This window comes from Anoplopoma fimbria, chromosome 17 (assembly GCF_027596085.1).
Source record: "Anoplopoma fimbria isolate UVic2021 breed Golden Eagle Sablefish chromosome 17, Afim_UVic_2022, whole genome shotgun sequence".
Taxonomy (NCBI): Eukaryota; Metazoa; Chordata; class Actinopteri; order Perciformes; family Anoplopomatidae; genus Anoplopoma; species Anoplopoma fimbria.
This window is the reverse complement of record NC_072465.1, coordinates 6,182,441-6,206,175: the sequence shown is the minus strand read 5'-3', so window position 1 is coordinate 6,206,175 and position 23,735 is coordinate 6,182,441. Positions and strand designations below refer to the sequence as shown.

At 43.8% G+C, this 23,735-nt stretch overlaps 1 protein-coding gene across 1 annotated transcript in view; it reads left to right on the top strand.

The window, feature by feature from the left end:
* Positions 1-3,170: 3,170 nt before the first annotated feature.
* The window catches only part of cdh4 (cadherin 4, type 1, R-cadherin (retinal)), a 186,951-nt gene continuing 166,386 nt past the window's right edge, over positions 3,171-23,735 (top strand). The window contains exons 1-2 of the mRNA XM_054616471.1: positions 3,171-3,318; positions 4,589-4,700. Of these exons, the coding sequence (XP_054472446.1) occupies positions 3,265-3,318; positions 4,589-4,700 (166 nt within the window). The 5' untranslated portion in view covers positions 3,171-3,264. The remainder of the gene's footprint in view (positions 3,319-4,588; positions 4,701-23,735) is intronic.

Sequence of the window (23,735 nt, the reverse complement as noted above, 5' to 3'; positions counted from 1 at the left end):
GGGATCTTTCGATGGTTTTTGGTGGAACCTACAGAGCTATACTCATAACCAATAAACCCTGTATCACAAAAACCTTTTTCAAAAGTCCTAAAAAGTCCCAAAACAACAACATACAGGCATGTTAATGTTCAAGTGACAAAGCCCTCAAGCTGCCACAGTAATTCTGATGGGACCAAAGGAGGAAGTCCTGTTTTCATAGAGCGGAAAAGTCCAAAGAGGAAGGAGATGTTGGTGGATGGATAGGTCAACAAAGATCAGACTTTATCACGGGGGGACCACATTTTTTTTTCTTTCTGTTTCCTACCAACAGACAACGTTGGTTTCTTCAACCATAATCACGATAATTCCCAAACCTTAAACATGTCATTAACCCTTAAATCATGTCCATTAACAAAGTAGTTACTCTCAGATTAGAAAACGCTCTCGAGACCCTAAACAAACAACGTAATTTGTCATTTATATGAAGGACTTACTGACATTTACATAAAGTAACTTTTTCTCAAGTCCAACCATGTCACTTACCTGTCTGACTTCATAGGGGTGAAGGGTCAACACCTACAAAGAGAATAGTTTACAAAACTGTCATTACCACAAAATAACATTTGCAATCCACAGCCTCTTTTCCCATTGAGTATAACGAAACACAACTGACTGTGATAACTCATTAGCTCATCCGGATCAGAGCTATTGATATGTTGAGTGATAGCAAGATACTCCACTATGATCACTATCATCAGTTTATATACAAGTCTCACTTCAGCGGTGGGTGGAACACCGGCGTGTATGAGCGAAAAGTAAATTCATAAAAATAGGAATATCGTGAATATTAATCTATAAATCCATCTATGAATCTCTAGTGAGTCAGATGTCGTCCCTAATTACGCCGGTATCAGACCTAAGTGATCAAGTACTTGTTGGGCCTAATTCATGCCAGCAGGATCATTAAATTCCCAATTAGCCATCACAAATGTTGTGCCTTTGGTGATAAATTCAATACAAAAACTGTTCTGTTGTAAATCTGCAGTTCTAAAAAACAAAATTTATGAATGAAGGTATTACCACTGAATAAATGTGGCTTGTGGTGTTCAACCGAGCCAAAAAAAGAGAGGCAGGGAGAGAAACCAAGAGACTAGGAGATTCTTGAGAGTAACATATCACTCTCTAGAAGTGACTGAAGAGAAAAAGCATTTAAACAAATTAGTCAGTTTAGTCAGCAGAATTAGTCAGTTCTAGAGTCAATTGTAAGATGTTTTGACGGTAGCGTCTTTTCCCCCCCCAACTATAAAAAGAGAATTGGGACCCATTTTGTAAGATTTGTTTAATAATTCAGCATAGCTTTAAACCAATTCACTTCAAGTGCCCAGATGGTGTTTTTATTAGGCGGATGCTCGATCCTGGAGAGGAATAATTTACTGCGTTCCGAAACTAGTGGCATACCTTCGAGCTATGCAGAAATTTACTGAGCAGACAATCGGCCAGCCCGTTCTTCAGGGTACTAATTTAGCAAAACAATAATTTAATGAATATCATTGTGTTGTGGAGGCAGGCGTTGGGGGCGTGGGGGTCGATTTGGGGATTCTGCCTCGGTCACATAATGCATTGTTTTTTTACTAATTAGGTGTAGAGTTAAAACTAGCTTAACTAGCTTCTGGATGCAGGAGAATATGGTAGCACTGCTGGCAGGGGTATGTTTAATTTGAGGATGTGCTGTATTCAGCACACTAAGACAATTCCTCCTTCCCTTCCTAACCCTCCTTCCTGTCAGCAGCTTGGTCCCATGTGAGGAAATGACAGTGACTGATACAAAGGTGTGATGTTGTTCATCCGAGTCATTGTTTATCGTACAAGGCGAGTGTTTTAAAATCCTTGTCATACAGTTCCTCTGCCAAGTTTTTTTTTCCAGGGTATATAATAAAAAGCAAAAGCACAATGTCCTGAGGGGAGACGAGTGGAGTGTATTTCTGATATCTCTGACCTTATAAAAAAAAATAAAAAATCCTGGCCTCTGGACAGAAACACCCACTGAGCCGCAGTAGTCAACTCGATGAGGAGCACTTCTTAATTATCAGCCTCAAGCAGTTTATTTTGAAGATACCGTTTAAAAGGAAAGAAACTGAAAGAAGGGGAACTGAGAGACAGAGACAGTTCTTCAATACTGTAGGAGTTGGCGGTGCAGAATAAAGCAGCCATGTGAATGGCAGTGACAGGGGCAGGCTGGGTTCCTGTTGATTGGCACCGCAATGCTGTCATATTCCTTTTGATGGGATTAAATTGTCATGACCTCTCAGATATGGAAATTAAGCCACTGATCTGAGGCTTTGGAAATGTCAACATTATTAAATTGAGAAACCAGTTAAAGGCACAGTTTCCCCAGGCTTTATTTCACACGACTGTACAGCGACAGAGATTTATCACCTTAATGTATATTTTTTATAAGTTTTATAAGTAATCCTGGTTTTTACACATTCTTCTCTCCAGCAGAGTGATTGTTTCTGAAAAGTCCTCATATATAACAGAGAAAATTATAAAAACAACAACATATGAATGGTTAAATATTGAACCAAATGGCCACATCTTCTGTGGATAGTCACACAGGCTCCTGATTCGTTGGACTTTTATTTCATTTGAAGCTTACATTCTTATCCCGCAGCGGTTTATCATAGCAGCTTTAATAAAAAAAAAAAAAAAAAAGCCCCATAACTCGCCAGCTCTTGCCGTACTTCCCCCGTGGATCAGGGGCAGAGGGGGTAACTGGGGTGTGAAATAGACTCCACTTAGCTGATGGACACGTGAAACGGGGACTCGCATGGCTGCTTTGTCGCTCACACCGCCGGAACCGCCTTTTTGCTCCATTTAAAGTGAAAAAAAATATGAATCTAAATAGACTGGAAAATGCTTTTTTTTTTCACCCCCCCCACCCCCCCCACCCCTTCTCTCCTCCCCACAGACCCCATTCGTCTGAGGCTCAGAGAGCCTGCTCCGCCGTGCGGTAGGAGGGGTTGTAGTGACGCTGCCGTCCAATGGGCTCCGGCTATCTCCGGACTGAGCGCAGCGACTCCCCGCGTCTCAGCGGCACTTTTGCGCCAGACAAGTAGGGACGGTCGTCGGCTCGGCACCCGAGGAGAAGAAGAAGAAGAAGAAGAAGAAGAAGAAGAAGAGGAGAACAGGGGGCTCCGGGAATTTACTGAGGCGTATTTGGGCGAAGAATCTCTTAATTTTTTTTATTTTTTTGTTTGTTCTCCCCTAACACGCGATTTCGCAAAGATGAGCGTTGGCTGCGTCATCCTGGCGTGCACCTTACTTGTGGGCGCATCCTCGGTAAGACGAGTCTTTCCGGCTAACGGTACAGTGGTGGTGCTGCACTGCCGCGGCGCTTTACTCACTCGGGCTTTGCAGCGCGCTGTGTGAGCCCATGGAAGTGTGTCTCTCTGTGTGTGTGTGTGTGTGTGTGTGTGTGTGTGTGAGAGAGAGAGAGAGACACACACTCACTTTCCCCCGCAGCGCTGCGCTAAAGGCAGCATGATGCGTGTAATGGAGCTTAATTCGGCGACGTTTAAGGTCAAGTTATATTTTCAGTCTAAACTGCGGTGAAACTAAGTGGCAACTCTGTCCGCCAGCCTCCCCATCATCACCCTCCTCCTCCTGCCAGAATACACTGCAGCGCATTATATCAGAGGACGGTGGTTTGTGGAGGGGCTTCTCTCTTCTGTTGGCTGACATCAACTTGGTTTAACGTTACGCACTGTCATTTCTCCCTCTCTACATTTCTGCCATTAATGGCTCAGTTGACGACTCGTTTATTTGGTGTAGTGCTTGTGCTTGTTTTAAATGGATGATTTCAAAGGGACAGAAATATAGAACACTGACCATACTTTATTTGCAAACTTGTGCTATTAGTGCTCTAAAATCAGCTTTATTTCACCACATGTATGCAGTGGTTCTGTTGAGCTTTGCTCGTGTGCTGTCAGAGATGTACTGGGTTGCTCGTATAGTGCAACAAAGTGACACATAATTCCTCAATGAAAACACAAATTGATGTGATGAATGAGGTGTGTGTGTTGTTTTTTTTTTGCTGTTGGTGCATTCTGTTGTGAATGAAATGACTGCTGGAAGAACCGTGTGCCTGCAACGTGCATATGAATCAACAGTATAATTCAAAGCATTTGGCTTCTTTCTTTGGTCTCTTTCACACATGCACTCACACTCTGTGCTCTCTCTCTCTCTCTCTCTCACCTCTCCAGTCAGCATGCAGCATGGACGTTTAGGTTCAACACTTCCTGCTAGCCGTAGTCGTCACTGTTCTAATGGTTCATCATCAGCGTCATTAACATGACTTGTGTGATCATTTTTTATGTCGCTCAGCGTACTATCCGCACGATGGCAACATCTGTAACAGTGATAATGGTGATTGTTATTACACACTGTGAAAGTGCAGCGTGATGTTTTGTCTGAACCGAATTACTCCCCGAATCCAGAGAGACCGCGCTGTTCAATATCCGTCTGGAAAGGCTGCGGGATCACATTGTGACCCCAGTGGCTACAAGTCAATTTGCCAATGCTTAACAGCCCATCTTGTTTTATTCCTCAGGGGAGTAAGGCGGGCCAGCCCCTCAAACCCCCGTGCAGACCAGGCTTCTCCCAGAACTTCTACACAGTGATCGTCTCCAGAGACGTTCTCCACGGCCAGAGCATCCTCAAAGGTAAGCCTGCCGCTGCTGGATCCCATTCATTGACTGATGATGTTTTCTCACCACTGGCCAGATGTGTCCCCCAGACCTCATGGTGTGATTGAGTGAGTGAGTGCGTGCCTACACACGCGTGTGTCTGCGTGTGCGGATGTGTGTGTGTGGGACATGTATAATGGCGTGTGGCTCTCCATCACACCTTCAGAAGGTCACAACACTCTCTGGTTGTGGCTGTGCAACATAAGCAGCTCATCTTTGAGCACAGACATGCTTGTGTTCAAGCAGAAAGATCCAGTTTTGAGGATGACGATGATGCAGCTTGGGTTGGAAAAAAAACAAAAAAATCTTGGGATGTGATTAAACACGACGTGACAGCCGGTGTGTAATGAATTCTGTTCAAGAACTGTCATTTGATATGGAGTTTCACTGTTGAACGAACACCTAAATTACGCTGATTACAGTCGGAAATAAAACAATACATTACTTGTTTTTCGATTGACTGAGCAGCAGGCTGACAGAGCAGACACATTTAAATGGCCTGGTTCCCCGACTCTGCATGTATGCAGCTGGAAGCCCCAAACCTTTATTTTATTCCGACTGTTCGGTGTAATACATGTCTCGGCCCTTTTATTCTTTCTGGTTTTTCGGAGGAATTCAATTCTGTTTTCATTCGCTCCATTTCCTCTCAGAGCAGCCAGTGTGCTGCATCTACTGTGAGGTTCATCTCCTGCCATTGGAAATGATGCTGTAGTTTTCATCAGCATGTCTCTTCTGTTTGCTGGTGAATATTTGCCATAATGGAAATGATAAAAATCCTGCTCTTTCACATCCTAGGGTCTCATTTTCCATAATTGACGGAAAGAGAAAACCTTAGAATTGAACTGGGTGTGCCCTTCTAACATAGCACATGTTTTATCTCAACATATAGGATGAGGACTGCTTCATCATTTTGCAGATTTTCATAACGTTGTTTTAGAATTATGAGCCCAGTATTAAGTTTTATCTGCACTTCCTCCTATTTCATTACATTACATTACATTACAGTCATTTAGCAGACGCTTTTATCCAAAGCGACTTACAGGAAGTGTATTCAGCATACATTTCCTTCCTCTAACCTATTCTACACTGTTATTCACACTTGCAGGGCAACATCTCAACACTGTACAATAACCTTAGCTCTCCCCTGACACTTTGCCTTTATGGCCAAACACACTATTTGTCTATTATTAGGTGAAATGCAGTTTGCCAGGAGGAAAATGGCCTTCTCATTGTAACAGCTGTTTGAGCATTTTCCCCGGCTGCAGGCAAAACAATTGGCTTATTCTGGAGGTTATTTTGTTATTTAGGAGGCTGACAAGGACAGTGCGGCCGGTCAGTGGGGAGCGAGTTTGCCTGAAGAGGCTTCGGCACTCAAGGCTTCTGCCTGTTTGGAAACGGGTTCAGGCCTCCTTACTGACCCAAACATTGTTAACAGAGAGTGATGTGACCAGACAGACAACATATGTTGATGCCTCCTCCGTGTTTCTGTATGTTATGTGCACAACTTCTGTCTTGGGGGGGGCGAAGGGTGCGGGCATGTTGCACAAACACATGTGATGTTTCCTTGTGAACATATTGGCTGCTAAAAGGTTACAGCCGAGCTAAACTGCTTCAATTTGATTTACCTTATGTGCTACATCAGCTCCAGTTTGCTCCCAGCCTCTTGCTTTGGTTTTGTCCGTCTCTGTGTGTTTTCCCTTGGTGGGAATCAATCTGAAAGCCATGCTGTCCTCCCAGCTGGCCACTCAAAGGGACAGTGGCCGCAGCAGCTTTACAGTAAGTCCTCGTGCGATGATAAATGTGCGAGGGGATAAACCTCACTGGTCTGTTTTCTAGACGGTGGGATACAAGGCCGTAGGAAGCTTTTAATACTAACGCCACAATATGTATAACCCAAAACTGTCACGTTCCAAGGAAATGAATGGGCCGGGGACGAGATGAGGGAAGGTCTGGGATGCTTTCAGAGCTGGCTAGGGGGTTTGCTGGGCCGCTGTTGTCCGTGGCTGTTGTCTCCCCGGAGAGAGAGAGACAGTGAGCGATGGGGGAAGGACTAAAGAGCTGCTGCCCAGCAGGTGCAGCGTGAACCAGGCCTCTTGTTTCCAGCCGCTGAACAATGTGTGGACCGCAGCAGCTTTTACCATGCTGAGGTGGAAGGGGCAGTTGTTTTTCCTCAGTTTTATCATTTAGATCGTGTGGGTACTTTGGGTCGGATTAACATTTTTGATGTAAAACTCATTGTCACCAATCTGAGTTCATTGAATATGTTAGAAAAAACAGCTTGGTGCTCTTGCTACATACGCCTTATGCACACATTGTGTGTGCTTTGAGGACCAAAAAGGTGTTTTATCACACTTCCCATTAGTGCTGACCTTTATCCGAGGCTCACTACTGTTTTACATGTTCAAGGAAGCTCATCGTACAAAGTGTAGAGTTGGTGGTAGAGACATGGGAGATTAGAAGCAACAATGGTTCCCAGTCAGACAAAAAGAGGGTGATGTTGCAGTTCATGGTCGACGCTTTCAACTTCTAGGTCATTATGGCACTCCTATCTGCAATTTTATCTCAATTTCTGCACAAAACACCAAAAAACAGATCTTTTATTTTAGATAGTTAGGAGCCTATGAGGGAGGGGAATTTTTGCTCAACCTACAAAGGATCACGTTATTCTCTCTTCACTGGCTGCTCACCTTTTTGACCATTTATAGACAAAAAAGTGCACTCAGCAGCTCAACCAGTGGGTTTCCCTACTCACAAAGTTCAGTTTGAATGTTTTTGAAGAGGTAAATACTCCAAAAACATGTATAAACCAACCATATGTAAACCAATGCTAATGCACCAACATTTCAAAATCTAAAACAAAACAGCATACCCTTTTTAATAACATTAAATCCACTACATTTAGCGACAACATTGGTATGGTCCTTTTAACCTTGCCTCTTCTCTATATTAGTGTCCCCGGTAGGTAACGTAAAGTGTCTGCTCCGGACTTGAAAGGTCATTTTGAATCGTAATGCATCATTCAGTGCCCCCTTCGGTCATTCTTCGCCGGCTTTACAGGTTAAAAATGACTGTTATTGCTTTGTGGTTGACCATAAAAGACCTTTGTTGAACCAATCCCCAAATCTCTGCGCTGCCGCTAAGTTGCGCTGAATAAATCATCCCATGCTCCCACGGAGATGTTTGTCTGAGAGCTGTGTCGGGATTGGAGGGGGGAGGCCGTGGCACACATGCGAGCAGACAGCCGGGCCTCGAGTCGTGGTCCGTGCAGATTCCCGCTGTGAGCAGATAAGCCGTGAAAAGAAATATTCCAGTGATTGCACATCGCTGTGTAAACCATCACCTCGCTCCAAGAGCCGGAACAGACACCTAGGAACACGGGCAAGGGGATGTGGCCACGGCACAAAAGAAATTGATTTGAAATACAGTTCAGTCAGGAAGGTCTCTCTTTAAGTCACTGTCAACGCATATTTGAAAAGCCAGCAGTGATGAGTTTCACCCTTTGCCCCTGGCAAGTCCCCAGACACAGTGAACCACACTGCTCTGTGTGATTCTAGATGCCTGTGTTAACTGAATATTTTGCTTTATGACTTTGATGGATTTACTGGATTGGAGAAACCTTGTTTTGGGAGAGAAATCAATTAAATTTTTTTCACTGTCAGGCTTTAGAAGTGCAGCAGACGGCCACTTTGTTGTAGGCAAAATTATATTAGAAAGAAATACTGATGATACCTAAATGTTTTCTGTCAGACAGCACCACAAGATGTGTGCACTCCTTAACCAAGCATACAACATCTGCGCTCTGCCGCCTCGACTCCACAAGGCCCTTTCTGAGAGAATGGGCTTGTTTTCATTTTCTAGTCCCTGCATTGTCTCGGGACTCAGCAGGAGATGAACTTTCTCTATGAAAAAATAATGCGCAATGGCTTCCTTCATCCCAGGGCTTTTAATTTAAAAGTGGGCCTTTCTATTGCAGGTTAAAAAAAATTGCACACGCTGTACTTTAATCTAAAAGATTAATTCAGCTACGCGCTTTCGGCGTGGATTTCCTTTTGTTCAACTCCATCTCTAAAAGTTACACACACAAAATGACTTGTAACACGACCCCAATTAGACTATCTGGCAAGGAGCCATATCTGCTTTGAGACAGCCAGCCCGGCGTTCACTGTGCTGTGGAGAACTCCCGACTCCTAACCCACTATCCGAAGTGACAGGGCTTTCATAAGTACGTCCAGCACCAAGAACTGAGGTGGGGTGGGGGGGGGATTACGTTTCCAGGCATTTGATAAGCGGGATGCCATTTTCCCTCTGACTCACGGACGTCTCTTGTCCTCCGGAGAGTCTTTCATCTCTGCAGCCAGGACCTGCAGTCTGTGGCGAGCAGATAGAAAACAGGTACAGAAGATGAGCCACATCATTCCTCTTTATCTCACCTGCCTTCTTACCAAACCACGCTATGCTCCCATATCCCTCAAACTCCACCGTAACATGACATGCACGCCGAGCCAATTCCATCAAGCAAGCCACCCAAGATATAGTACATGCTACGGCACAATCCTTTTCATCCTGTTTTGTAGTCATTTCCTCAGTGGAGGTAGTAAGGAGGGGGGTGATAGATGGGAAACCAGCTGTTGGCAGAAAATCTTATTGCCTCTTGTCAGGGCTTCCATGTGAATTTTATTAGTTCTAGTGCACTGATCTCCACTGAGCTCCCCTCCCTGTGTACTGGTATTAGCTTTAGTCTGATGGTTGGTCGCTAGGTCGTGGCATGAGCTCTCACGGAGTTTCATTACAACTCTGGGGTAGTTTCATTGCTTTATGATCGGGCATGCCCACTGAGAAACAGGCACGGTTCATCTCCACCTCGTTGGTTGTAAACGCGAGAGAAGCTGCCGGGTGCTCCTGCTGCGTATTTCAAAAGCGCCTCCGTTTGGTGCTCTACCGGGTGAAATTACGCACTGGATCTACATTTCCTCACAAAACAGAGGTGGGTTAATTGTGCCCTGAATTCTGACCTTAAAACAGAGCTTGCTGTGATGTTATGAGACCTCATCAGACCTCAGCTGCCGGCTCTTGCATCCGCATGAGCTGGCGGCTGTGGGTTAAATCATGGAGTTATTATAAGGGAGAAAAAAGAAGAAGCCAGGCTCTTCTGATGGTGTAAGCCAAAAAAAAGAGAGTCCTTGGTAAGGGATTAACAGATAAGACAGAGACTGTGTTGGAAGATGAACTAAGGACTACTGTACTTCTGGAGTTGAGACAAGGGCAAATTTATGCAGGAAAAAAGAAAAATTCATGGATGAAGCTTAAAGTGCTGTTTATTTCGCAAATGTCTTTGAAACTGTTGGCAAATTACACTTTAACCCTCCTGATGGATGCCCGTCTTTACATGCAGCATCAAAGAGAGTAGCACAAAGCAGTCTTTCATAAGAAATGAACACCTTGTCTACCGTCGTCGACCTTGTATTCTGTGAATACTATTTGCATTAGTTATCGAAAACCTTCTTTTAATTGGCCGCCCTCCCCTCACAATCAATGCGTATCAGTGCTTTGCATCTCGGCGTCCTTTAACGATCGGTGGCCTTGATCAAGACGCTATTGGCTTTTGTTGGTGCAATGCAGAAATGAAAAATTTTCCCACCAGGAGACCTCTGCTTCACCTTTTAGCCGTAGGTGTAACCCACAATCTACCAATTCATTACAAAGATCCTCACCCCCACCCCTGCAGGATTAACATGAGACTGAATACCAATCAGGTCTTCAGTATCGAATTAGTGTTAAATTATTCACTTGCATGTCATCCTGCTTGTTTGCATTCTCATGACAGTGCACACTTCAGTGTCATTAAGGTGGATTATTGGATGCTTAATTATTATTACAATTAATAGGGGGGGGAAAAAAAAGAGTCTTTTATCAAGGGTAACCCTGCAAGAGAAAGTGAAAAGTAGAGAGTAAGCGCTCAGTGCAAACCTCGCCTGTCAGAAAGTAATGCGGAAAAGCTCACTTTGAGCAAATCTTCCATTTCCGTCAGTCTGAAATTGTGGCCCTTCAAAGCCGCGATTGGCTTTGACTCATTCCAAGCTTTCTTCCTCCAAGAAATAAAATACATTGGGAAATTCAAAGCCCAATTTGACACGCTGTATGGACCACATTTTACTTTTTATTCATCTACCTATGTTACCATTACCAGCTAGTTTCTCCAGTCGACCTCCATCAAGCCACTGTCACTGTAAAGCTGGTTGGATCGCACACCATCACCATCCAACTCATGACAAAACTAGGTGATTCTGTCCGCCGCCTTAACACCACAAACTAAGCACCGCATGCCACTCGGCGGGTTAAATGATTGTGCGTGACGTTTGTACAGTGACGCACTTGGAGCACTTTATCTAGTGGGTCGTTTGATGATGATGCTGCTGCTTCTTCCCCTACAGGTGCTGGTGTTTTATCTATGGCGCTCTAACGTGTTGTATTTTATTTTACCCCTTCGTTTTACGCTTTTACGAATGTTTTATGGGTAGGGGTATTACCTATTACCCGTTTTATGCTTTTCTTTATGCTTTATGTTTTTTCTCTGTCTCTAAGTGAGCTCACTAAGACACATTCAAATCAATCATGTTGAAACGGCAATAAAGCATTAGATCCTGTCTTAACCGTGCCTAATGATAGCAAGCCTGCTAAGTAGACAACATTTCAATGAGACAACTTAGGAATTACTTGAAGCCGCTGTTCTCGTTAGCTAGTGGCCTCTCTCCACATTTGCTACACCCTCAGTCCCTCATGCCAAGCTAACATGTACCAAAGCAGTTTGCCCCCTGAACACACACTGAAATTTACTCTCCATCAAACCGCTGTTAAGACAGCCAACCAGCGGATCACTATGTAATCATTTGACAATATGCGATGAGCTGTGAGAACCTATGAGAACCTCCTGGCTCAGCCGCACCTTTTTTGTGTTTTCCTCCCCCTCCCCCGCTTCGCTCCCGAGTCACGGGCTCAAAGTGACAGATAGCCTCTTTATTGATGAATCACGGCCAAGCGGTTTGACCTTGTGTTGCCACTTCACCTCTCATGTTCTCCAACACTGATATTCTCAGTATGCGGCTCCGGAGGCGGGAGGAGATGAAAAAAAACATGGGGCCGAATCAAAATGATTTACGTTTGGCTCGATTCAACACATAGATCGTTCTAAGCTGCTGAATGCATCTCCAGAGGGCCTCCTTGTGTTCTACTGTACAGCCATTTCTGAAGCCACGGGGCTTTTGCTATTCTATCGCCTTAATTAAAAGGCTGCACTGTCAAGATGCCTTTGTTCTACAAACTCCAATATCAAAAAGGTCCCTCGCCAGAGAGCAGCTTGTGTTCTACTCTGTCCTTTGGATTAAATCAGCCTGGAATCCATGTTTGATCAGGGCGCCTGTATGCTCTTGTTTTTTTACCACGTTTTCTTGTTCAGTTTCGTCTAAAGCGTGAACATACAGTTTTTTATTTATATGCGAACACAGTATATGTTGTGCATGTGTTTGAAGGAAGCGCCCCATCCAGAGAGTGATTATCTTAAATGGAGAAATTAAAGGATTACAAACCAGCCCAGTAATCCAGCTGTCAATCCCACGGCTCATTAGTAAGCAAAAGAGAGGGAAGAGGGAGAGAGAGGTGTTCAACACACACACACATACACACATACACACATACACACATACACACATACATACATACATACATACATACATACATACATACATACATACATACATACATACATACATACAGAGAGAGAGAGAGGGGTGAAGCAAAGCTGTACATTTGTCAATCAAATAGAAAGGAAGGTTTTCTATTTTCTTACTTTCATTTCTAAACACCTCGGCATTTTTAACTGAGATTTAACTGTAAAATTCAATTTTCCACCGACTGCTGCAATGGAAAAGAAATTATAGCATTTATTAAATTGCCCATTTCTGTGTTGATATTCTGAATGACAGCTTTGATATTTCTCATAAATTGTGTTCAAAATCTGATTATTTGCGCTCGTGATTGCAGCTCCGCTCCATGCTCACAAGCTGGCTGTTAGAGAAGCAAACGTTGTCACGCCACTCAACTGCTTGGGTGGAGAACATTATACCGCATCAGGATGCACTGAAGCATGGCTCCTCACATTGGACTCTATTTTAAGGATTAAAACTTCTTTTATACCACTTTCTAGTAAAAACTCATGTGCTGGCAGAGTTTATTCAGGGTTTGTTTCACCGCTTTTTTAAATAGCAAATGAATGAGTGCGACTACAACGACATACACAGCAGCATATAAACTGTGTGTGTGTGTGCTGCAGATTAGCCTTGGTGTTGCGAGATATACAGCTTCTCTTTCCATTTTTCACCAGGCTCTGAGGCACATAAAAGAAACAGTTTGGGAAACGATGGCACCATAAAAGAAAATAGAAGCACAAATCCTGTCTCCATCATGGGAAAAAAAGGGGAGAGGAATTGCATCTCCTATGGCGGTGGCGCTTTTTGGATTTGATTGTATCAATTTGCTGTCTATTTTGATCTAAAAAGCGGGCTGTGTGCAGGCTTATTTGCTCATGCACGATGACTTGGGGGATGCCCACTGCTGGGAACTATTTCCTATGCAGCTCATCTCCTCTCATTTGATTTGAAACTCTCCATTCTCTTTCCAATTAGGATTTAGAGGAGGCTGTTTCTTTTTATCTTGTTGTGGTATTATAGACGAGGTTTCTAGTTGCGTGTTACCTTCCGAGCAATGACTGGCTTGCTTTGTTGCAAAAGGCTCCAATTGTTACCTGCAGCAGAGGAGACTCCGTCACACTTTGCACAGACTGTCTGTTTGAAAGAGCTCATTCTGGCTGGGATTCAGATGGCTGATTTGGAAATCACAATACGGGACCATGCTCCATCCTGTTGTGATGCAGATTTGTCTGTGGGAGGCTGACAAATCTGCAAATATGCTTTGCTGACCAGAATAAACAGAGCATACTCTGCCGTAGAATAGTTACACGACTTAATCCTTTTGCTTTCCTGTTCGCTCACATCACCAGCTCTAATGTCAGAGAAAACATTTAATCTTTTTATATTTCTATTGCTTACTTTGCTTACTTACCATGAGCCCATTATCTCAGCCATTTGTCTGTCTCTTGTCTGTTCTTCTCACTTCAAACCTGCGGGAGCTCATCATGCAACCTCTGACTCCCTCCCTTATGAATCCCATTTCCTCAAAGACTCAGACACCCAACGAAGCGCCACATACTCGTCTGATTTATATTTAGAGCTGAATTCACAGAAGAGCAGGTCACATACGCAGCTCTTACCCCACACACAAGAACGTACACACACTTAAGGTAGATGTTAATTCATAGTAGAAGAGGCCCCTGTAGGTGTCTGCTGCAAATGTGCCATTATACTATTAGCTTTGACCTCCTGATGGGTTCGTTCTGCATGATAATTATCCACCTGATCCGCAGACCTATATATTTCTGATCTTCACTGGGGAACGTTCACACTGTTAAACTGCCAAAAAAAGATTATTTTTCTTAATCTGATTGTGCCTTTTGTACCTGTTCTCGCTTCCTGACGTATTTGTTTGTGAATTGGATAGAGGCGCACTGTAAATACCCATGAGAAGATTATAGCCATCGGCCAGCAACAGCCAGAAATCCACGTGAAACCTCATCATTACCATGCCAAAGATGTCCCAGTTGCACTCACAAACGTGTCTTTTGTTGTCTCTGCACGACAAGATCCAGTTTTTATTTTGTCTTTTCAAATATGCTTAAGCTTGACGTTTGGCATCCTCGTCTTTTACTGAGTAAGAGGCTGGTAATTCACAGAAGTACAGAGGGAAAATCTGGGGTTGAGCCCACGTTTCTGATTGAAATATGGGAGCAAATCAATAGAGCCCTCCTTTTCTGCTGGCAACGTGCAACGCAGACACATGCTGGTTGCATCGATCACAGCTTCAGAAGAATCACAGTTTTCCTCCCCCTGCTCCACTCTGTCTGTCTCTCTCTCTCTCTCTGTGCCTCCCCCCCTCGCTTCCCCTCCCCTTTCCATCTCTCTCTCTCTCTTGTCTCTTTTCTCTCTGTTGCCTCGTATAGGTTTTCAGATAAAAATAATAGCTCTGAGAACCAACAGAGAAGAGAGGCATAGAGGAGGAGGAGGAGGAGGAGGAGGAGGAGGAGGAGGAGGGGCGGCGGTGTTGGTGACAGTGTTTGCGCTCTGCACCACAACCCGACAGTAAGACAATAAGAGGCAGTCTGACTAACTGTGGCCTCTGGGAATAGAAGCCTTCTTGTTGCCATAAACAGAAAATTTAGCCTGGGTAAAAAGAGAAAATAACGGATGCAGCCATATTACTGTATCATTATGAGTACAACCACCACAGGGCTGTGGCAAAGTGAATGATGGCTCTTCCAGACAGGCACCTATTTAAATGCAGCGTTAAATTTATAGCTGTGTAAACCAATCTAACATCAAGGCTAAGCCAAATGATGACACGTCAGAGCTGCCACGGACAAATGAAAGATGTTGGACACCAGCTCCGTCACTTGGTGCTCAGTCATTGCTGGTGACTGTGTTTGCTATAAGCTTAGAGAATGTAATGCAGATAGAATTTGCATACAATAGCTCACGTCTGTACCTGGGCATGCAGGCTTTTGATTTGCAGCCCACAGGTTGCAGGCTGAACATGCTGTAGTCATTTCTAATGTAGCCGCCTGCACTCTAACCAGACAGGGAAAGCGTTGAACAGCTCTCTAAAAGTATCATTACGAAACCGACAGTTAAACGTCCTGGTTGAATAAGCCGAGCTGCCCTGAAGGGCCACAGGCCTACTGTGTATAACTCACCTGTCATGAATAAACATCCAGCGGTCCGTGGATATCCGGTGGGTTTTCTGATTTCAAGTGGTGATTCACAGCCTAATTTGCATTTTTTGTTATGCCGTTCCCTAGATTATATTAAACTATTGGAACACCACGTGATGCTTTGACCATGACGATGTTTCTGCCTGTTATTTTTAACCGACAGCTTCTCCCGCTCGGGTCAGGTTCAGGGCCCGTAGAGCTCATTATCGTAGAGCTGGGGTGGATGTTGGCAACAATACAAGACCCTCTTCCACCTTCAGGCCCTGCAGCATGTTGGATGAAACACGAGGAAGAGTTGGAGGAAGGCCTGAGCATCAGACCAACATAGCAACCTGCATAACAGTGTAGACAAAGGAGTAAATAATTAAACTGTGCGACAGTTACAAAGGCATTAAACAGGTGTTAGGATGTACGGAGTTCCTTTCCATGGCAATCCAGTACTCTCATTGATGTCAAGTCATAGTAAAGATGTTAAAGTCCTCTTTATATAATACAAGTTGTAAAAAATGTTATGTTGAACACTTTATGGCTGTATGAACTGAACTAGAATACTGAAGTCTTTGGTGGATGTTTTTTAAAATTTAAATTTGGCCTGTATATCGTCCACAGTGGTTCTAAATGGACGGTCACAACTTGTTCCCTGCTTGATCATTTGCACTTGTGTCGAATGTTTTCTCATGGCAATTTGACGCTGTGACACACATTGTTATTCTCTTTTTTCCAGTTCCAAGTCCAAATTATTCCAACATGTTTTGCTACCTTTCACTTTCAAGTGTGTTAGCGTTAAGGGGCAGGCCTTTGATGCTGCCCTGTTAGCTAAATTAGCCTAGCTTACTAGCTTAGCCTTATGTCACCCATAGTAAACCAAGCCTTGCTAACTATAACAAGATGGTTTGTGTTAACCGTTGACCTCTGCAGATTTTCGTCTTGTTTAGCGAAACTTATCCATCAGTGAAAATAGCTTATCTCCGCTAACATTACCTTTTTAGCTTAACCCCCATGTTTGATAGCGGGCCTGTTAGCGATAGCACTGGCATTACCGTCTCATTTCCCTTGCAAACTGGGATTTCTTGACATAACTTAAGTTGAATTTTTAAACACAGACCTGGAGATAATTATTCAGAATGTGTTCTGGTGGTTTGGTTTTATTATGAAGTATTGCTGTAGGACATTTAATTGTAACTCACTGAGAACTGCCGAATGCCTCTCTGCACTCCAACTTTTGATTGTTGTTGAACAATGTGAATACTGAATATGTTGTGTGTAGTTAACAGACTTTTTTGCACTCTGTCTCATTCATATTTATCCTGCCAAAAAATGTTTGTCACACAGGGAAAGTGTGAGCTGCCCTTTTGAACAGGAAAAGTAATTCAAAGAAATAGCTTAAAGCTGAAAGGTTCAGCCAATTAAATTGCTGCAATAACTGCACTCTAAGGCCCTGCCTACAGTATTTATGTCAGTCGTTGTAACAGTTATTTTAGTCCTAGTTAATCCTTATAAATATATGAATACTTGCACTTCAATCCTTACACAGTGTGTATTTTTCATTTTTATTTAATCAAATTGTAGCATTCATTTCTCAGCTGCCAACAGGTGGAAAATGCTAAAGAATTGCTAACTTTGTCTCGTTGATAGGCATTAACAGAGGCGATGCCAACATTAAAGCTTCACCCTGCAAGTACTTAAACATGCTGTTTTCACAGAAGTCTCTTTATCATCGACCCCCGTCTAGTTATTCACATATTTAATATGCGGAAGCCAAACTTGGCACACCATTTTAACCGTATGCAGACAAATTCTTGCTTTAGATATTGTGAAGATGTAAGGGACCATACACACACACACACGCACACGCACACGCACACACACACACACACATAAATACACTGACAGACAGAAGAGACAAGATCATTTTATTTGCCGCTGTAATCCTATCAAGCAAAGGAATAAGTAATGGATCACACATGGATCACTAAGCCTTCTCCCCCCCGTTTTTATTTTCTCCCCGTTGGAAGACTTTAAGATCCAATTTGCAGTCCTCTCCGTGCCTGTGTTGCCATCTTTCTTGACTTCAGTGTGTTCTCCAGCCTAAAGCTCTGTGTGAACTTCTCTTCACACTCTGGAGATTGTATCTGTTGTTCCAGGGAGAAACGGAGCTAACGGGGGATAAGATGTTGACAGTGGACACGTTTTTTTTACAATTTTACAGAACATATGATACACGGTATACATAACTATATATGTATTTCTGCGTGCCTACATACCGATATGTGTGAGCACCTGCACGCTTGAGCTTCTCCCCTCCCTGTTTTCCATAATCTTACCACACACCACCACAAGTCAGAAGCAGGGCCCTTGCAGGCTGCATTCTAAATACTCTCAAGGCTGGAGGCAAAGCAACATGAATTTCAATGAATTATTAAACAGAATTATTTATTTACTTCCTCTGCACCCTCAACCACCTAACTGGCAAATCTACATAGCATTTTATTTCGAACCTGTGGCACATTTGAATGCATAATTTACTCTCATGGCTGAATATTTTCTTTAGGATGTCGAGTTTAGTCTACTCCCGGACCACCTTTGGGAATCGGCCCGGTGGACTTTGAATTGTGCTGAACTGTTATTCTAATGGACTTTGATTGTACATTGCACTGCGCTTATCTTCACGGAGAGATTGAAATGTTGATTAGCATGATTTGTTTTGTGGCCATCATGGGGTGCCTCTGAATTTTCGGTTTGTTTTAGATAAATGACATTGTGTGTATCAAGTGGTGGTGTTCTTGTGTGTGCGTGTGTGTGTGTGTGTGTGTGTGTGTGTGTGTGTGTGTGTGTGTGTGTGTGTGTGTGTGTGTGTGTGTGTGTGTGTGTGTGTGTGTGTGTGTGTGTGTGTGTGTGTGTGTGTGTGTGTGTGTGTGTCAGACTATGTTGGCAGTGGGAGAAAGCGATGAATAAGCGAGCAGAGGACTGGAGCTCTGCCAGCCCGTGAGACTCCGGCGCACTGCAGATGAGCCAAACCTCCATCCATTCACATGGAGCTCTTCATGGTGCGGCGACGACACGCTTCCACCGCCTGTGTGTCTGTCAGAATTTACTCACTGCTATATTGATGTGTACTTTAGCTATTCTTAAAGGGTGTGATTAAATATCTATCTGAACCTCCTGAGCAAACAACCTTGGTTTTATTATAAAAGTTTAAATGAAAAAGAAATCTCCCCACTCGCACGGTAAACATCATTATGTATTTATAAAAACCTGCCTTGGTTCATTAACGGCGCGGCACACATCAAACATGGCAACTTAATGAATATGAACATGTAACTGCAGAGTGTGTGACCTATGCAGATAGAACGCAGATGTAAGCATAAATCAAGGTAAATGAGATGACGCCTCCATTCCAGCTGTCTGTGCCGAGCTGCACAGGTTTGTCTAAGTTGCCATTTAGTCTCTCTCTCTCTGTGTGTGTGTGTGTGTGTGTGTGTGTGTGTGTGTGTGTGTGTGTGTGTGTGTGTGTGTGTGTGTGTGTGTGTGTGTGTGTGTGTGTGTGTGTGTGTGTGTGTGTGTGTGTGTGTGTGTGGTCTGAGACATCAGCAGGACTAACACTGCAGTGATGGAGGATGCAGCTGGAGGGCAGTTAGATAACAGCAGGATCCTACTGATATTACTGCCGGGGGTGCAGCATGTGCCGGATAGAAATATGAGTGTTTTGTATCAGGGCTGAATGGGTTAATGAATGGAGCCCTCAGGGCTGATAAATGCACATGAAATGTGCTGTGTTCTACAGGCTTTCTCTGTAAAAACTGCCAGTCAGAGACACACATACCTTGTCTTCTACCAGGATTTACGATTATTGAGGAACTCTTTGTCCCTTTTACTGAAGGAGTGTTGTAGAAACTGCTGATTTGGATATGTTTTTGCTCCTATACTGCACTTTAAAACGCAATAATTTTGGTTGGAGATGCAAACACATGCAAGCTAAATATGCGCTCATCAAAGGATTTCCCAAAAGTAGTCATGTTTTAAATGCAAGACCAGAAGTTAGTTTTGCTGTAAAAAAATAAATAAAAAAATGCTAAAATGCAAAGATGAAAAGTCAAGCGCAAATTGCTTTCATTTGGATGTTAACCCAGAAACCAATTCTCAGAGGGAGCAGAAGGCAAAAATTTAAAGATGCCCTCCCACACAAAGGGAAGAGCTAACTTGTGTACAGCTGCAGCTGTACGGAGCGAACGGATGCCACCATGAAGAATACGATCTGCCCCTTCTCGTTTATAATGAGAAGCTCTCCGGTTTTAATGAGTTTTTTTTTTGTCATTAGATCATAGTATAATGATGTGTTTTTTATCCCCATTATTATGACACACCAACAGCTTATATGTGGAAACTTCTCTCATTAAAATGACACACCAACATCTTGTTAAAAAAAGACACTGATTCCCTAAAAGATCAGTTAGTCACCTGGTGGAGCCAAAAATTCATTATGACAATGATTTCACTATGTTTACCAAAACACCGTGGTTGATGTGTTCGAAAATAAATAACTGTTGTTGTGCATTAACAAAAGGTTGGTCTTTTAACAAACTTTTAAAAGGTTGTTGTTAACATTCATCCAGCGCTGAGCTGGGCTTAATGGAGTCATACGGTAACAAACCATGCTCTGTAATGGCAGAGTCTTGCTGAGCATCATACATGCACTTATCTGAATTATTGAAGTCCATCATTGTCAATTACTCCATCTTATGCTGGCTAAAATGTGAAGAATATGAAAGATTGTTGTTATTACATATCTTACGTATAATTTTATAAAAAGAAAAGTTTTGTGTTTCAACAAGATGAGTTTGTGTCTGGTTATACGGAGAAAAGTTTCTGCTTTTAATGAAATAAGTAGGTGTAATAACAAGAAAACCATGTAATAATTATGAGACATCGAGCCAGTTATTTTCTCCCATCATGTCAGAAACACACCGCTGTATCAGTTTAACCATAAAGCGCCTTAAACTTCCCTTTGCCCCATGCACTGTGCAGAAAAAAGCTTTTCATTTGATCCATCACACGACTGGCGCAAAGCAGACATCTGACCTCTGACCTCTGCTCCTCTGCGCCTGCTCTGGCCAACAGGGTGCGTGCCGTCGTCTCCTCCACATGTACAGTATGAAGCAGGGTACGGACCACAGGAAGTAGTTAGATGTGGGAGCTCTGGCTCTGGGAACCAGGTCTAAGGTCGCAAATCTGGACCGTACTTGGCTGCGAACTTGTGTATTGGAACAGTATACGCGCTAGATGACGTTTCACAAGTTCACGAGGACACAAGTACAGAGAAGTTCACATATTGTCTACGGTCTGGCAGGGGGCCTCCCAGGGTGGGGCTCAGGGGAGCCTCACAACCGAGCTGCCCGCCCCTGGATGCCTCTTTGATATGCTGGTGGGAAGGTTAAATGCAGACAGGGATGTGTTATGGCTGGAAAGAGCTATGCTGCGTTGTCATATGTAGTCTTGTAAATGCTGCTGAATGAAATCCAACTGAGCCTGTTCGGAGTGCTGCAGAGCTCGGGTTACGTGGCCGACATAAACAACGGAGAAAAGGTATTATTCTGGCCGATACTACGCCGAAGCACTCTGACATGATAGAACATAAAGGATGTGAGAAGGGAGCTGCTTTAAATATCTCACAGGACCCCTCCCTGTCATCACATGGCCAATGCACTGCACCATCTACAGCAGGGTCTTAAACAGAGCGGGGCTGCACTGATGACATGCTGTCGAGTAGAAACAGGGCTAGGAGCTCAGCTTGGCTAACGTAGGAAGACAACGGCGCCGTTCCTGCTGCTTTCTGTATCTGCGCCTCTGTCACAATCCTTTTTTGTTTTTTTGCATCTATTTGCCTTCCCTCTATCTCTTCTACATCATCATTTTTCATTCCCGCCCTGCTCTTTGACATTTATCCCCCCTCCTCATTATTCACCGCTTTTTTTTTTAAAGGCGCTTTGGTGTGGTCTCTTGTCTGGCTCGTGTTGAACCTTTCTGCCTATTGGATTTGTTTTACCGAATCGAGGCCACAACAGTGAGCTCTGACGGGCCCCTCCATCACGCTCGGCCCTAGTGATTGATCTCAGATGGGCTTCGGGAGAGAAACAAACAGAGAAACAAACTAACAGTGCTCAGTACGTTTCCCCGGGGATGGTTGACGTAGGGGTAAAAGCTAAATGGTGGAAGTTGCATAAATTTTACTTCTGTCTTGCCTATATTTGATTAAAGATGAAGCAATTTCCAGCATGTTTCCTCTGCTTTAGATGTGACCACTCACAGCAAAAGCCCTTTTATTCACACTTATTTAGATTAGGGCTCCATCAGCTCATTAGCATGAATGCCATGGCCCCTTGGCAAGAGTTCTACTTCTGACATCCAACTCAATCATTCATACTGGTCATTGCCAGTGTCCATGTCCAGCACAGAAACGTGGCACATGGTCATGGGGGCTGCAGTGAGTCCCTCACATGGCCTCACTACATTCGTATAAATCAGCGGCACAGTGCTGCAGACATCACATTTCGTTATGTAGGACAGCATTAATATCGTCTACACGTTTTTTTTTCCCAGCAGCTCTCTCTAAATCAGGCGATGTTGATTCATCAAGCTCTTTCAGCGCCATTACAAAAAGATGAAACTGCCTCAGCTACTTGGGTTTGATTTGCTACATGTGTGAAATGGGATCCAAACTGCACCACCGTCTGCTTCCATTTGCACAGAGGGGCCCCCGTTGATAACAAATGATAACAGCAAGCTCTCAGAGGGACGTCTGAGTAACAGATTACACAGATTACTGTGACGCGTTGCATTCAGAGCGAGCACTGTACTGAGGAGTGTGCACACAGAGGACAGAAGGCTTTAACTCAGGCGTGTGAGACAGCAGAAGGCAACGAGAGGCGAAGAGAGGAAGACATCGAGGTGCACGGACCGTCCAAAGAGACAGTAACTGTTTATCAGAAGCTGCTCTCTTTCTCTCTGGACTTTACTCCAGCTCTCTCGCTCTCTCTCTTAATTTCTCATCCATTCCCCCTCATAATCTGCTCTCCTTTCCATTGTACACGTATGCATCACCTACACATGCATACACATACGTTAATTCAGATAACTCTCAGGCAGCCCCGTTGAGGTCAACTGTGTTGAACTTGAATTATACTTCTGCCAATTTTATTTTTTTCTTCAGAATTGCATTCAAATGGGCTGTGACTCTTATTGCTATATGATATGAATTCCTTCTGGTTTCCCATTATCGTTGTTCGCTGAAATTCCACCAAATGTGACATTTAGACCATCTGAAGCTCTGTTTCATTCCTGTAAAAAAAAAAATGGTTTGGATTATACATGATGAAAGTGTAAAAGTCATTCTTGGTGTGCATTTTAGGTCCACTATCTCTTCAGGAAGCCTTGATTGGATGCCGGAGTGGAATCCTTGCGCTGTTCTTCCTGGTTATTTGTGGGAACAACGGAATCACTTCTCATCAGCGTAGGCATGTCAGCGAGAGTTTGTGTGTGTGTGTGTGTGTGTGTGTGTGTGTGTGTGTGTGTGTGTGTGTGTGTGTGTGTGTGTGTGTGTGTGTGTGTGTGTGTGTGTGTGTGTGTGTGTGTGTGTGTGTGTGTGTGTGTGTGTGTGTGTGTGTGTGTGTGTGTGTGTGTGCTGTGGGGTCAGAATGGATGGGTGAGTGAGGTCATGGATTTACAGCGTGTCGTATCCATCCCCGAGCCCAGCGCGTTAATGAGTGAGCACAACTTGCCTGTCACTCTGGTAGTGGAGCACACACACACACACACACACACACACACACACACACATCAACAATAATAGCCCTTTCCCCGACTAGCAGCGCTGTGCAGGAGGGCTTCAATTTGCTTCTCCTCTCCCACAGAGCTTGGCATTCAGCAGAGCGTTCCTTATTCAGAGAAAGCATCCGCGGCAAAATAAAAACTAGTGCCATCTGCTCCATCTCCCCTCGCCTCCCTGCCACAAAGCAGATGATTATCAACTGGAGCTTCAGCGGAGCACTGGAGCATCTCAGCCGGCAACCGAAATATCAACTGTCTGAATTTTGGGAACTTTCTGACGAGTCGCAGGCTTCCTGTTTTGCACTTTGATT